The 17,382-nt window shown below is 34.7% G+C and overlaps 1 protein-coding gene across 1 annotated transcript in view; it reads left to right on the top strand.

Annotated features, from left to right (window-relative positions):
* The window catches only part of Nf1 (neurofibromin 1), a 350,626-nt gene that overhangs the window by 242,824 nt on the left and 90,420 nt on the right, over positions 1 to 17,382 (top strand). The window contains 2 exon segments of the mRNA XM_089097671.1: positions 11,914 to 12,088; positions 15,296 to 15,535. Of these exon segments, the coding sequence (XP_088953797.1) occupies positions 11,914 to 12,088; positions 15,296 to 15,535 (415 nt within the window).

Below are 17,382 nucleotides of genomic sequence, written 5' to 3'. Positions count from 1 at the left end.
TTTTTTTTTTTTTTTTTTTTTTTTTTTTTTTTTACTCGAACCAAATCATATAGGGCTGGGGGGATTTGTTATCCTCAAAGATATAATTTACAGACCTTTCTGACATGATTAACAAAATGGCTATATAGAAATTTTGATTGGAAGTGTTTGAGGAAATGATAGGCGTGAAGGGGGACATTTGCCCTCTGATCACTTTTGACTAATAAAAAAAACACTAGTCCTCTCAATTTCCAATCAAATGAGCCCTTTTTGAAGCTTCTACGTGACATGACCTTCCGATCGCTTTTGACTATTAAAAAGGGCACTAGACCTCTCAATTTACAATTGAATGAGCCCCTTTTGAAGTGTCTACGACAAAACTTTATATGCCCCCACGGCAGTACTTACAACCTTTGCCCTGGGGGCTCTCTGGGGTTTTTCATCCTCAAATACATAATTTCCAGAACTTTCAACTACTTTGAACAAAATGGCTATCTCAAACCATTGATTGAATGTGTTCGGGAAAATGGTGGGTGTGAGAGGGGGGTTAGTTGCTCTCCAGACACTTTCGACTAATAAAAAGGGCACTAGCACTTTCAATTTCCATTAAAATGAGCCCTTTTTGAATTTTATACTAAAAAACTTTCTATAAAAACCTAATATGCCCCCAGGGAATAACTTACCCCCCCTCCCCGGCGGGTTAGGGGGGGGGAGTTGCAAAATCAAAGAATTTATTTCCAAAAATTTAAACAACTTATAACAAAATGAATATCTCAAAATTTTGATTCGATGTGTTTGGGGAGATGGTGGGGAAGTGGTGGGTGTTAGTTGTTCTTCAATCACTTTCGACTATTAAAAAGGGCTCTAAACCTTTCAATTTTCAATCGAATGAACTCTTTTTGAAGTTTCTACGACAACTCCTTCTATAAAAACTTCATATACCCCCAAAGCATAACTTACGACCCTTGTCCTGAGGGCTGTGGGGGTTTTCATCCTCAAAAACCTAATTTCCAGAACTTTCAACCACGTTGAAAAAAATTGATATTTCACAATTTTGATTGTGTGTGTTTGGGGAAATGGTCCTTTTTGGCATTTCTACGACAAAGTTTTCAATAAAAACCTTAAATGCCCCCAGGGCATAAACTTTAACCCTCGCCCTAAAGACTGTGGAGGGAGTTTCCAGCTTAAAGACATAATTTCCAGAAGATTCCGTTGCGGTGAACCAACTGGCTATCTAAAAATTAGCAGTGGATGCTCTTGGCGAAATCGGGACGTGAAAGGGGTGTTAGTTAACTTCTAGTAACTTTCGGCTATTAAAAAGGGCACTAGAAATTTCAATTTCCAATCGATTGAGACCATTTTGAAGTTTCTACGTCAACGCTTTCTATGAAAACCTTATATGCCCCCAGGGCATAACTTATAACCCTTGCCCTGAGGGCTTTGGGGGCGGGAGTTGTCAACCTCAAATACCTCATTTCCAGAACTCTCAACTACTTTGAACAAAATGGCTATCTCAAAATTTTGATTGGATGTGTTTGGGGAAAAGGTGGGCTTGAGACGGGGTTAGTTGCCCTCCAATCGCTTTCGACTATTAAAAAGGGCACTAGCCCTTTGAATTTCCAATCGAGTGAGCTCTTTTTGAAGTTTCTACGACAACGTTTTCTATAAATATCTTATATGCCCCCATGGCATAACTTACAACCCTTGCCTTGGGGGTGGTGGGGGAGTGTCCTCATCAAAAACATATTTTCTATTTTGAAATCAACTACACTGAACAAAATGGCTATCTCAAAATTTTGATTGGATGTGTTCGGGGAAATGGTGGGCATGGAAGGGGTGTTAGTTGCCTTCCAATCACTTTCGATTATTAAAAAGAGCACTAGCCGTTCCAATTTCAAATCAAATGAGTCCTTTTCCAAGTTTCTACGACAACTCCTTCGATACGAAATGCCCTGGTCTAAAGAAATAAATAAATAAATAATAAATAATAAGCTGCCTAGGATTTCTGGTCGTTTTAAGTTTTAATTTTAACAAGTATTTGTATCTGCTGAGCTTAATTTTAAAATGACCTATACTTTTCTTTGAAAAACTTATTTTTCGATAAATGTTTTTTTTAATTAATTATGATAAAAGTCCTTTCTTTTATACGGAATTTTATTATTATTAGTGGAATATTTTTTGGGCAGTGTTTTCTACGTAATTATTTATAATAAACACGACAAGAAGTGAAAGTTGCTTTGGAGTTGGCTAAGTGAGCTACGTCAATGCAGGACTACTGAAGCTTCTCATAAGAGTCGAAGTGTAGGCTTTGCATATAACTTAGAAACTAGGTCTATTTCCGTTCGGCGAAGCAGGCCAATAAACTCTTTTACTTAAGGTTCCTAAAAAACTAACGCTGTTTCTTTTTGGATTATTTTTAGTTGACCTATTATATCCCATATTACGTTCTTACGTTGAGTAGCTTACACGGCATCATAATATGAAAATATTTATGGGTCAGTGGGTTATTCTGGAATTGCTCTGTATCTCAAAGGTTGAACAAAGCTCGAAAATTGCTGTCGATTATGAAAGTTATGCTTTTTGTTTTCTTCTATATTAGCGGCATGGGCTCTTGCAACGAGTACAACCGATCAATAATATTGCTCTCACACTACGTCGTAGAACCTTTCATGCTCGCGTAACTTAAGAATTTACTTTACTTTATATAAGCCCGTTTCAAGTAGACTCGAGCTCTGCATAGAATACATTGTGTACGTTCATAATACGGAAAGGTCAGCACAGTAGCTGCAAAATGGAATATTGGCATAAGCAATTAATTGATTTTGAAAATGAATTTAAAAACCTTTCTGGGAAGCTTTTCTTGCTTGATCAGAGCCTTAATCCTAATCTCCATTCCATGTTTTAAATGGCTTACACTAATTGTGATGGTTTTAGAAGAGGATTATGGTTTTAGGGTTTTTTACTTTAGCTTAAATGTGAAAGAACATGTTTAAGTGTGAAGAGTTGAACTCATCGTAATTGATGAGGCAGCGCAATGTTTAGAAGCAGATGTGCTGATATCGTTGAAATTAGAAAACGAGAGGACTTGAATTGCTTTAACTGGTGATTATATGCAGCTGTCTTCGATAGTGTATTCAAGGTTGACCAATGAGAAGGGGTTCCACGTGTTCCTTCTTGAAAGGCTGAATAATTTCTATTTTGAGGGTTTCCCTTGTTGGAACCTGTTAGTTAACAACTATTGAGCACATCCACCAATTGTTGACGTAAGATATATTTAAGACCTTATTCCTGCTGTGTTTTTCTTCTAATTGTAGTTTTTTTTTATAATTAATATTTTGCAAATTTTTATTGAATTAATAAACGAGGTTATGAATTATAATATTTCAAATTGTGTATAGCTATAGTTTGTTAATGTGTCAAAAATGAAGTTAACAATAAAAAATTGTGCTGTTATAATAAAAGCGACAGCAAAAACCAGAACGATTCAAAAATTAAAGTGACGAAGAACGAAATAGTACGTGAGAAGAACAACGCCATCACAATCTTTAACGCCAATAAAATTTGGTGCAAAACCCAGTACAAATGTACACAGATGCCATAAACTACGAAACTGTTTATTAAAAGTCATTGGGACCCTTTAACGTTATATATGTTCCCTGAAGAGCCCTCCATTTTCCCATGGAAAGATTAGCAAACAAAGCTGACTCCTTTAAAGGTTGCTACTTACAACGGGAATCAATATATACAAGCCCACCACATACCGAGTGCTGGGGCCGGGCTGGTTGGCCAAAAAAAAACGATCTTTGGCTATCTGTCATCTCTCACCCAAAGAATATATATATAGTTTCTGATTAGTCTGGTTAGTCTTAAGTTTGTCGTTAAGTCTTAAGTTAGTCTAGTTAAGTTTCCACTTAACTAGATTTTACCCTCGCTCTCTTGCTTCTTCAGCACCAAATACGCATTCCTAAACTGGAATCAAAGAAAGACATCTCGTTAACTAGATTCTTACATTAGCCAAATTTTGCTTCGGCAGCCAAATTCCCCGTCTCCCAATGAATAAAGAGGTCCTCAAATACACAAATATTCTTTTAACTTCATCTTTCAGGTTAACGTTGAAAATTGGTCTTTCTGGGCAACAGAATTTTGCTTGAAATAGATAAAAGCTTCCGGTTTGAGGGATATATTAGCAAACACGCAACGTTAATAAAGCTTAATATCGGTAACCTTTTTAGATAGGTTTTGAGAGCACCCGCTTTTTAAAATTTTTGGAATGTTTTACAGAATTTCAGCAAGTCCTTTACAGGAAATAGTCACGGAGACAAACAATCACGGACAAAAGACTGTCACACAAGCTGTACTATTCTCATTAGTAACAGTGTTACCAATTGTATTAATCGGATTTATATATATAACAATCATATTTTCAGTGGCATTTCTAGTTTAATTCCACCCAAAAAGTACCCCCCCCCCTCCACCAGTAAACCGGTGGTGGCCCATGCTAAAAAAATTTTAAATTTAATTTTTAAGCCAATTAATTTTTTTTAATAAAAAAAAATCAACAAACGTTGTGTTTTTAGGGAAGGGGTTGTTAGTTACGGGGGATTAGGAGGGCATTAAAACTGGAATCACTTCTGAAAATACGAAGAACTGAACCTTTCTAAATGTAATGAATTGAGAATTTTCTGTTGGTGTTTAGTTGAAAAAAGGACATAAAAGTCAGCGTAACTTTTTCATTCGGTAAATCTTCTTTTCATTAAATAACAATAATTTAGCCGTATATTAACTCTCTGTTAAGGCCTTGCAGAAATAACCCCCCGACTACATTCATATACAGATATGACGCTCATAAACGTATTAATTGAGGCTCTAATTGATAGATTTATCTATATTTGCTATTGTGACGTTCTGAGTTCAATCTGCAACCATAGAACGAATGCAATGTGGTGTTCTATTGCAATACAAGCTGCTCAAATTTTATACTCTTTTAGTATAGACGTTTTAGCAAAGTTTTCTTAATGTCTTCATTACAAGTTATAACCCTTGTTTCATATTTATTTGATTTTAATTACAAACGGAAAGGTGGCCCTGGTCTAAGAAATTATTTAACTTCATCAAGGTATCTGGGCCATATTTAAATTTAACGAAATGTTGAAAAAACAGTTTTTAATTGTTAAAAAAAATTTAATTGTTAAATATATATATATATATATATATATATATATATATATATATATATATATATATATATATATATATATATATATATATATATATATATATATATATATATATATATATATATATATATATATATATATATATATATATATATATATATATATATATATATATATATATATATATATATATATATATATATATATATATATATATATATATATGCCATGCCATGCCATGCCATGTTTTATTTTTTGCTTGTTTTTTGTGTGTCACCATTGCCAACTAGGGCTTTCATGTGAATAAATCTATCAATCTATGTATCTTTAGACCCTTTGAGGAACTTTAATTTTGTCATATTTAACTTGTTTCATGTATATATACGTAATATATATATATATATATATATATATATATATATATATATATATATATATATATATATATATATATATATATATATATATATATATATATATATATATATATATATATATATATATATATATATATATATATATATATATATATATATATATATATATATATATATATATATATATATATATATATATATATATATATATATATATATATACATACACATATATATATATATATATATATATATATATATATATATATATATATATATATATATATATATATATATATATATATATATATATATATATATATATATATATATATATATATATATATATATATATATTCTTTCGCAGGAATAAGTTTATTTTTAAATACTTTTAGGAAAAAAACTCTCAAATAAAAAGAGCAATTAAATTGTGTGCAAAATGAAACAAAATACAGTTAATTTTAAGCACCAAGGATTCCTGGCAAAGGAATCACTTTATTTAATAATATGTCTAGTTTTTGAAAGAAGGGGGAACACCCCCAGAAATATGAACGATCTTTTTGAAAATCCATTTATTAAACAAATCATATAAGAAAACCCTACGATAGAGGTTTAAAGCTCCAATCTTCACAATGTGGTTTTTGGCATTTTTTTTTTTTTTTTTCAGAATAAAAAACCGCGGTTAAGGTTTATTTATTTTTATTTTTACCCGGGGTGATTTTATAAAATCGAAGGTGCCATATAATTGGGAGGGCGCAAATTAAAACTTAAATTTAAAGCTATTTTTTAAACGACCATACACGTTAGACCAGGGGAAAGTCAAGTTTTGTGCCATATTATGTCACCAATATTCGACTTTACCCCAAAGAGGACGAATATGCAATCAATTTAAAATTACGAGAAGTTAATTGATTTAAAAGTACGAACAACTATATTTTATACTTTCCAGTTGCAAAAGAAGTAATGCCACACGGTGGCAGTAATGGATTCAACCAAGTTGATTCACTTTATTTGTAATGAAATTAGGCTACGTTTGGTGATATGTAATTGCGTGTCAGCTACAATGAGGGGGAGTGAGTCATTGTTTAGGTGTGGATAGGGTAGATTCCTAAAAAAGTACATATTAATGGACACACTGCTTATTCTTCATAAGGCTTCAGATAAATGTTAAAAGAGGTAGAGGGGAGTCGGAATTAATTAAAATGTTTCTCTATACAGCTAAAATATTGCATTCCCATATCTACCAGCACAGAGGGGGGAAATAGCAAGGCAGGCCATCATCAGCCCCGCCAGTAAATTTCTTTTGGGTGGCAAATGCTGCTAGGAACTTAGTTTTCAGCAATTTCAAATGTTAATTTTTTTTTTTTATTTATACAATGTATTTAAACAAATGAATGCAATGTATTTATCGATAAGAAAATCCTATTGCAGAGGTTGTGATGGCTTCACACAAAACGTATCCGTTCAAGGGGAAAAAATTCCCAGCATTCCGCTTAGGGGAAACATTTCTGATTATAGTGGATTCATATATCAGCTTATGTGTACTCTTGCAGTGCAAGCAAAAGCTGACAGCATATTTTTACCGAAATTACCGCTTATTAAGTTGTTTATTATAACCATACGAACTTTCTTGTATACTAATATCTGCACTAATTACTAATTAACAAATACATATTTAGTATCACCATAAAATGCTGATTATTTTATTTGATGTTATAAATAGTTAGAATCTCATACTTTTGTTATTGACAAGGATCGTTTTACTTACCATTCGTTACTATGAAGAATTTGAATTTTTTTTTTTTTTTTTTTTTTTTTTTTTTTTTTTTTTTTTTTACTCGAACCAAATAATTTAGGGCTGGGGGGATTTGTTATCCTCAAAGATATAATTTACAGACCTTTCTGACATGCTTAAAAAAATGGCTATATCTAAATTTTGACTGGAAGGGTTTGAGGAAATGATAGGCGTGAAGGGGGACATTTGCCCTCTGATCACTTTCGACTAATAAAAAAAAGCCACTAGTCCTCTCAAGTTCCAATCAAATGAGCCCTTTTTGAAGCTTCTACGTGACATGACCTTCCGATCGCTTTTGACTATTAAAAAGGGCACTAGACCTCTCAATTTACAATTGAATGAGCCCCTTTTGAAGTGTCTACGACAAAACTTTATATGCCCCCAAGGCATTACTTACAACCTTTGCCCTGGGGGCTCTCGGGGGTTTGTCATCCTCAAATACATAATTTCCAGAACTTTCAACTACTTTGAACAAAATGGCTATCTCAAAACAGTGATTGATTGTGTTCGGGAACATGGTGTGTGTGTGAGGGGGTTTTGTTGCTCTCCATTCACTTTTGACTATTATAAAGGGCACTAGCCCTTTCAATTTCCAATCAAATGAGCCCTTTTTGTAGTTTCTACGACAAAACTTTCTATAAAAACCATATATGCCCCCAGGGCATAACTTACCCCCCCGACCAGGAGGGTTAGGGGGGGGGGGATTGTCATCCTCAAAGACTTGATTTCCAAAACTTTCAACTACGTAGAACAAAATGAATATCTCAAAATTTTGATTCGATTTGTTTGGGGAGAGGGTGGGGAAGTGGTGGGTGTTAGTTGTTCTTCAATCACTTTCGACTATTAAAAAGGGCTCTAAACCTTTCAATTTTCAACCGAATGAACTCTTTTTGAAGTTTCTACGACAACTCCTTCTATAAAAACTTCATATACCCCCAAAGCATAACTTACGACCCTTGTCCTGAGGGCTGTGGGGGTTTTCATCCTCAAAAACCTAATTTCCAGAACTTTCAACCACGTTGAAAAAAATTGATATTTCACAATTTTGATTGTGTGTGTTTGGGGAAATGGTCCTTTTTGGCATTTCTACGACAAAGTTTTCAATAAAAACCTTAAATGCCCCCAGGGCATAACTTATAACCCTTGCCCTGATGACTGTGGAGGGAGTTTCCTGCTCAAAAATATAATTTCCAAAACTTTCAACTACATTGAACAAAATGGCTATCTCAAAATTTTGATTGGATGTGTTTGGCGGAACGGTGAACGTGAAAGGTGTGCTAGTTGCCTTCTGGTCACTTTCGACTATTAAAAAGGGCACTAGCAATTTCAATTTCCAATCGATTGAGACCATTTTGAAGTTTCTACGTCAACGATTTCTATTAAAACCTTATATGCCCCCATGGCTTAACTTATAACCCTAGCCCTGAGGGCTTTGGGGGCGGGGGTTGTCAACCTCAAAGACCTCATTTTCAGAACTCTCAACTACCTTGAACAAAAGGGCTATCTCAAAATTGTGAGTGGATGTGTGTGGGGAAAAGGTGGGCTTGAGACGGGGTTAGTTGCCCTCCAATCGCTTTCGACTATTAAAAAGGGCACTAGCCCTTTGAATTTCCAATCGAGTGAGCTCTTTTTGAAGTTTCTACGTCAACGTTTTCTATAAATATCTTATATGCCCCCATGGCATAACTTACAACCCTTGCCTTGGGGATGGTGGGGGAGTGTCCTCATCAAAAACATATTTTCTATTTTGAAATCAACTACACTGAACAAAATGGCTATCTCAAAATTTGGATTGGATGTGTTTGGGGAAATGGTGGTCGTGGAAGCGGTGTTAGTTGCCTTCCAATCACTTTCGATTATTAAAAAGAGCACTAGCCGTTCCAATTTCAAATCAAATGAGTCCTTTTCCAAGTTTCTACGACAACTCCTTCGATAGGAAATGCCCTGGTCTAAAGAAATAAATAAATAAATAATAAATAATAAGCTGCCTAGGATTTCTGGTCGTTTTAAGTTTGAATTTTAACAAGTATTTGTATCTGCTGAGCTTAAGTTTAAAATGACCTATACTTTTCTTTGAAAAACGTATTTTTCGATAAATGTTTGTTTTAATTAATTATGATAAAAGTCCGTTCTTTTATACGGACTTTTATTATTATTAGTGGAATATTTTTTTGGCAGTGTTGTCTAAGGAATTATTTAGAACAAAAACGACAAGAAGTGAAAGTTGCTTTGGAGTTGGCTAAGTGAGGTACGTCAATGCAGGACTACTGAAGCTTCTCATAAGAGTCGAAGTGTAGGCTTTGCATATAACTTAGAAACTAGGTCTATTTCAGTTCGGCGAAGCAGGCCAATAAACTCTTTTACTTAAGGTTCCTAAAAAACTAACGCTGTTTCTTTTTGGATTATTTTTAGTTGACCTATTATATCCCATATTACGTTCTTACGTTGAGTAGCTTACACGGCATCATAATATGAAAATATTTATGGGTCAGTGGGTTATTCTGGAATTGCTCTGTATCGCAAAGGTTGAACAAAGCTCGAAAATTGCTGTCGATTATGAAAGTTATGCTTTTTGTTTTCTTCTATATTAGCGGCATGGGCTCTTGCAACGAGTACAACCGATTGCAACCGATCAATAATATTGCTCTCACACTACGTCGTAGAACCTTTCATGCTCGCGTAACTTAAGAATTTACTTTACTTTATATAAGCCCGTTTCAAGTAGACTCGAGCTCTGCATAGAATACATTGTGTACGTTCATAATACGGAAAGGTCAGCACAGTAGTTGCAAAATGGAATATTGGCATAAGCAATTAATTGATTTTGAAAATGAATTTAAAAACCTTTCTGGGAAGCTTTTCTTGCTTGATCAGAGCCTTAATCCTAATCTCCATTCCATGTTTTAAATGGCTTACAATAATTGTGATGGTTTTAGAAGAGGATTATGGTTTTAGGGTTTTTTACTTTAGCTTAAATGTGAAAGAACATGTTTAAGTGTGAAGAGTTGAACTTAACTTACCATGACTTAACCACCAAGTGTAGAAAAGTACGCACGTAATGTGAAAATCGCCTAAGCAGTACTACCTTACTTATTTACTTAAGACGAGACACAGGCTATTCAGCCCAACTTGGGATCAAGAAGCTGCTGGACTAAATGCTTTCATCGGGTCTGTCATCTGTGAGTGGTCGAATAAACTCCAGCCACGTCTTGCTCCATTTGTATCCATGTTTTCGGAATCCCCCAAGCGGTTCGACATCTTTTCTGACGACGTTATGTCATGATTTCATCTGGTCACCTGTTTTTTTCTTCCATGAGGAAGTGGAGGCTGCCACTAGTACTTGGGGTGTCAGGGTCTCTTCTGGGCACCTCATTACGTGACCTAGCCACTTGAGCACTACCTACAACGACAGCGCCTTTAACATGAAGAACCCCACCCCAACCCATATAAAAAAAACGACCGGATTTTCTGTAAAATAATTCGTGGCTGTTTCATCACGATAAATTAACTTCCGAACATTTCATTGCTTTTTTGAAAGTTTGACTAAAAACAGCAGTCTAATAATGCCTCAGTCTCCACATTTGCCATATATGAATCCTTGGGACTCCTTTCTATAACAAAAAATTGGAAAAAAAACATTGAGTCGTTGCCTACTAGCGTTGCAAGAAAAGAATAAAAATGCATCGCTCTTAGAGGTGCATATATTTTAAAGATTAAGTTCCAGCAGTTTTTTTGGAAATTGGAAAAAGCGTTAGCATAAGCGTATAATATTTAATGGGACTGCCATATATGCAGTATCTTATGGGACTGTCATATAACACTTGCCATATATGAATCCTTGGGACTCCTTTCTGTAACAAAAAAAATTGAGAAAGACATAAAGAGTCGTTGTTTGCAAACGTTGCAAGAAAATAATAAAATTTCATTTCTCTTATGGGTACATTCTATTTAAAATAATAAGTTTAAGAATTTTTTTGGAAAATTTAAAAGGCGTTAGCACCTGTAGCTAAACTGATCGCAAAGACAACTTCAATTTTTTTTTTTCCACGAGGGATTGGTCGTTGGTCATTTTAATGAGCATGTGACTTTTTTTAAACATTTTATTTTGTTCGCTTTTGACGAATCTTTTTAAACCTAAATAGACACTTCCTCCCAAGGAAATGAATCGTAAAGTGGTCATTGCAAATACATTTGGTCTTTTGGATTAGCCTATTTTCAGAAGATTGACGCTCTTCTAGAGTTAGCTGCAGCTAAGATCAGAAATTATTTTTTTATTTTAGTTAGAGTAATCACAGTGGTGGTGCGGTCTAGGGGCATCAATCAGGTGGGGTTTAGGGGCAACCTGCGTTTGAGTCAACATGAATAGATAGTCGTTTAATTCAACTTCAGTCGACTGTTACTATATTACTTAAGTCGACTATTACTATTTTACTTCAGTCGGCTGTTACTATATTAAATCAGTCAACTATATTCCCTGCTAAGTAATTATTTTTCTAGTTGTGATTTTAGCATAACAAGAAGGGCTCAGATTGGAACGGAACTCCAGCCTAATTAAACCTTTTAATATATAAATATTTATTTATAGTTTCTCCATATGAGATGGGTATAATTGAGAAACAGCCCCCGTCATCTGTGAAGCGAGGACTAATGCTTGTTAGCAAGATTCTACAGAATATAGCCAATCATGTCGAATTTTCTAAAGAGCAACATATGCTTCCGTTTAATGACCTATTGAGGAACCATTTCGAAGCTGGAAGGAGGTATTTATTTCCCTTTAATCTACATAAATAAAAATTAGGAAAAAAAGATTCTGTAGCCTATGCATTTTTTAAAAATATATTTGGTGTGTAAACTCTAAAAGGAATAGAATTTAAAAAAAAACTAGAATAGGCGATTTAAGTACAAGACAATACAAATCAGAGGCAACGCTATAGCGTTGCATACAGTAAATACCACAAGGCTCCAATGTTTTATATTTTATTATCTATCTTTTTTCCCAGAGACACTTTGTATGGAAGGGGTGGTAGTATAAACCTCTGAGGGGGCTGATTTGATTGGAAATAGGAAGCTCTAGTGCCACTTTTAAGATTCAAAAGTGATCAGAGGGCAATAGTCCAAAGATTATATAACAATAACTGCGGGGTTGACACAACCCCCCAGAGCCCAAGGGCAGATGTTGTTAGTTGTGTCCCGGGGGTATATAAAGTTTGTACGGAAGGGGTGTTCGTATAAACTTTGTAGGAGGCTGATTTGATTGGAAATTAAAAGTTCTAGTTCCCTTTTTGAGAGTCAGAAGTGATTGGAGGGCAACTAGGCCCACCAAACGCCCTCTTTCCCCCAAATGTATCTGATTGAAATTTTGAGATATCCATATTGTTCAAAATATTCCGAAAATTATGTAATAATGCCTCCAGGGTTGACCCCCCCCCCTCCCAGACCCCGATGTTAAGGATTGTAAGTTATGCCCTGGGGGTGTATAAAGTTTTTATGGATAGGTGGTTGCATAAATTTTCACTCTGACCAGGGGGGCTCACACTCACACATACTCTCACTTACTCGCTAAGACTGACTCACTCACACAGTCACTCACTAAAACTCACCCGCTCACTGAATTACTCACACTTGCACTCACACTCAGGTGGAAGAACTGGTCGTATAAACCTCGGAGGGGGTTTATTCGATTGGAAATCGGAATTTCTAGTTCTCTTTTAAGAGTCAAAAGTGATCGGTTAGCAATTAGCCCTCCCCCCTCGCCCTCTTTTTCGAAATACATCCCCTCAAAATTGTTGGATAGCCATTTTGTTCTAAATGGTCCAAAGATCAGATAACAAAATTCTGGTGCCGGAACAACCCCCCCAGAGCCCGAGGATAAGTTTTTTTTTAGTTTTGCCCCGGGGACATATAAGGTATTTGTGGAAGGGGTGAACGTAAAACTTTGCAGAAGGCTCATTCGATTAGTAATTGAAAGGTCTAATTCTCTTTTTAAGAGTCACACGTGATTGGAAGGCAACTGACCCCCCTCCCCCGTGCCCTCTTTTTCCCAAATAAATCTGATCAAAATTTGGGATTGCCATTTTTTTTCAAAATTGTCCAAAGATTAGAGAACACTGCCTCTCGGGTTGACACAACCCCTCAGAACCCGGGGACAAGAGTTGTAAGCTATGCCCCAGGGGCGTATAAGGTTTTTTATGGAAAGACTGATTGTATAAACTTCGAAGGGGGCTCATTCGATTGAAAATTGAAAGTTCTAGTTTGTTTTTTTAATAGTCAAAAGTGATAGGAGGGCAACTAGCCCTCCTACCAAGCCCTCTTTTCTCCAAATGCATCCGATCGAAATTTTGCGATAGTCATTTTGTTCAAAATAGTCGAAAGATCATATAACAGTGCCTGCGGGGATGACAACTCCCTTCCAGCCCCTGGGGCAATGGCTATAAGTTATGAAAATTGCCCATTTCTAACAAGGTTTTTGTGGAAGGGGTGGCTGTATAATTTTTAGAGTGGTATTATTTGATTGGAAATTGACAGTTTTAGTTCTAATTTTAAGACTCAGATTTAATCGGAGGGTAACCTCCCCCCCCCCTCCTGTCATGCCCTTCTTTGCTCAAATGCATCCGATCAAAATTTAAGATAGTCATTTTGTTCAAAATGTTCTAAAAGTCAAATAACTATAATTCAGGGGTCGATAAACCACCAACAGTCTCCTGGGCTGTATTGATTTACTGGTTTACGGGGCAACTTTGATTTATTGGGCAAGGGGTTTAAGTTATGCAAGTTGCTTATTGTTACTCTTATGCTTTGTTTACTTTGATACTTTATTTACTTTGATGCTTTGTTACTTTGATGTGGTTACTTTGTACTAATTTTGATAGTTAGATGAAACATTGATGTTGAAAAAAAAATTAATTTGAAAGAGGGAATGTTGAAAAACTTGAAACTTTGGCAATCAAAAACGAACAGGAATTAATTTTAAAAAATTTTCGAAAAAGAATCTTTTCAAAGATAAGTAAAGGCCATATTAAACTTAAGATCAGCAGAAATAAGAACTTGTAATAATTCAAAATCAAAACGACCAAAAGTTATTATTAAAGAATAAATACAACCCAAAACGAACAGAAATTAAATAAACAATCACAGTAAACAAACATACAACAGGTACTAACATAAATGAATAAATAAATTTTACAATTAGTAAAACTTAAATTGAATATGGTAATCAAGCTTAAAACGAACAAATTCTTTTACTATTAAAGAATAAATGAAAGATAAAACGAAGAGAAATAAAATAAACAATCATAGGAAACAAACATACAACAGGTAATAATATAAATAAATCTTAAAACGAGTAAAACTTAAATTGAATATGCAGATCAAGCTGAAAACGAACGAAAATCACTATTAACAAGAGTTTTGCTACTGCCTCCTTCCCTAACTGTAAAAGTCTAAAGCCTACTGTGTCATTCTCTCTCTCTCTCTCTCTCTCTCTCTCTCTCTCTCTCTCTCTATCTCTCTCTCTCTCTCTCTCTCTCTCTCTATCTCTATCTATCTCTCTCTCTATCTCTCTCTCTCTCTCTCTCTCTCTCTCTCTCTCTCTCTCTCTCTCTCTCTCTCTCTCTCTCTCTCTCTCTTTCTCTCTCTCTATCTCTACAAAAAAAGAACATTTTAGTCAATGCACATGAAAAATATTGAAATAAGAATTACCTATAAAATCATGAGAATTTTGGGATTTCAGGGAAAGACGGATCTCAAACTCCGCGTTGCCTGTACTCCAAATCTCCTATAGCCGTTTTTCAATGTGGTTTTACTCTCTAACCTTTTTGTCTTTGTTTTTATGCTTCAAGTTCTGCCATCTTAAGGCTCCAGTCAATTTTGCTATAAACCTCACAATCGCTGCAATCAGTAGCATTATTAGTGTTTGTAATTAGTGCCGCAGTCAACAAAATATTACTTTCATAAATTTTTTGTTTAAGGTTTTTTATTCAAATTGCCTCTGACTATGAAACGGCAGACAATTCAGGCCATAATATGGCATTTATAAGTGACGCCAACGTGTTGGCCCTTCATCGACTTCTGTGGAATCATCAAGAAAAGATTGGAGAGTACTTGACTAGCAGCCGTGATCATAAAGCAGTTGGCCGACGGCCTTTTGACAAGATGGCAACTTTATTGGCGTATCTCGGGCCACCTGAACATAAGCCAGTTGATTCGCAGTAAGTGCGTCAATATGTACTAACTAGTAAGTTACTAGTTACTTACTGTTGCCTTACTAGTTACTAGCTAGTGAGTTACTAGTTACCATTTATAATATGTAAAAAATGGTAAGTAACTAGTAAGCTACACGCAGTAAGTGGAATAGATGACTAGTCTTGATTTATTGTTCAAGATGATTCTTGAATTTTGTAATTAATTTAATGTTAAATAATTTGAAGACTCTACTGGCTATGCACGACAAACTTGGAAAACTTTGTGAAGGAGATACCAGTAAAACTTATCTAAGTCCCATTTATAATGAACTCATAAATTCCAAATCATTCATATAATTCTGATTCACAAACTTCTATTTCTCAACAGATTTCTGATAATTACATACGCGGTATGCAATTAGTATTCAAAAAAAAAACTTTGCACACAGTGAATTACCCCATTTGAATAGCCATTCAATGTTGGATGCTTTTATTTAATTTTTTTTTGTCCTTTACTTTTAGGGGACCTAGCCCCTAGACAGAGTTTAAAAATTCCAGAAGGCTGCTATCTTTTTATTCAGTTGTTCAGGAAATGCTGTCAATGCTACCATCTGCAGTGCATTTGTATTATTTTTCGTGTAGATTCTATAAGAGCTCCTTAACAGTACTTCTAAGAAAAGGTAGCACCTTTAACCAGCTTGTGAATTCGACAGGAATTCTTGTATTTTGAATTTCAAGCGCGTTTAGGATTTCAAAGCTTATAAAGGATTTTAGTCTGGAAGAATAGTACAGCAGCTCAAGAAAACACTTCTTCCAAAATTGAAACACAATTTTGCTATTATCGGCATTTACGTCAAACATGTTTTTTCTCACCTGTCAAAGCCTATTATGGAGATAATACCCGTAAAGAACCTTATCTGTTGAAAAAAAATTATAGGGATCCTTAAGATCTCCTCGTCAACCCCTTTATTACTTCTTAAATGATCTCTAAAATTACATATGTTGTTATTATAATAACATTAATTTAAAAAAGCTTTTTCCACAAAATAAGCTTTTCAAAGAAAATTAAAGAACTCCACTAAACAAAAAAAAGAGCAAAAATGACATAAAATAATCTACCAAGCGTGAAGCTACCACAAATCAGCATCGATAAATAAATGAAACCCAAAACGAACAGAAATTACAATAAATAACCGAGTCAAACTCAGAACTAGCAAAAATTAGCATGAGCAGGGCTCAAAAGCCCTATGGCTTCCCAAGGCCAGAATATAACTTGCACTTTACGGAAAAAATACAAATGAATTTGAATTGTCAGTTTAATATACATATACTGATATTTAGTAATCAAAATGTTAATATTATTTGATTTATTAAAGTTATGAAAGTAAAACATTTATGTTTTTTCAATTAAGTGCAAGTTATGTTCTGGCCTTAAACATAATGGGCAAATTGGAGGATGGGCAAGGGTGGGGGAATAGTTGTCTCCCAATCACTTTCGACTATTAAAGAGGGCATTAGTCCTTTATATTTTAAATCGAATGAGCCCTTTTTGAAGTTCCTACGACAACTCCTTCGATAAGAATTGCCGTGGTCTAAACAAAAAAAAAAAATAATAATAATACATTGTACCCAGATCGATCTTTACTGTAACCTCTTACTAGGTTGCTAGCTACCGCTGCAACCCGGATTATCTATACTCTAATTTAAAACGATTCAATTGAAAAGTGCCAAAGATTGCCATTATAATACGTTTATCAAAATTTATTTATAAGTATATACACAGATTTGTGGAAAAATCAAATCATTAAGTACCTTACTACAGCACATTGGATGAAAGTGTGCCTTATGATTGAAGGTCAGCGGGTTCAAATCCG

Source organism: Artemia sp. Qi Xiang Cuo, chromosome 12 (assembly GCF_049724085.1).
Source record: "Artemia sp. Qi Xiang Cuo chromosome 12, ASM4972408v1, whole genome shotgun sequence".
Taxonomy (NCBI): Eukaryota; Metazoa; Arthropoda; class Branchiopoda; order Anostraca; family Artemiidae; genus Artemia; species Artemia sp. Qi Xiang Cuo.
The sequence above is the reverse complement of the archived record's forward strand: the minus strand, read 5'-3'. Positions and strand labels throughout refer to the sequence as shown.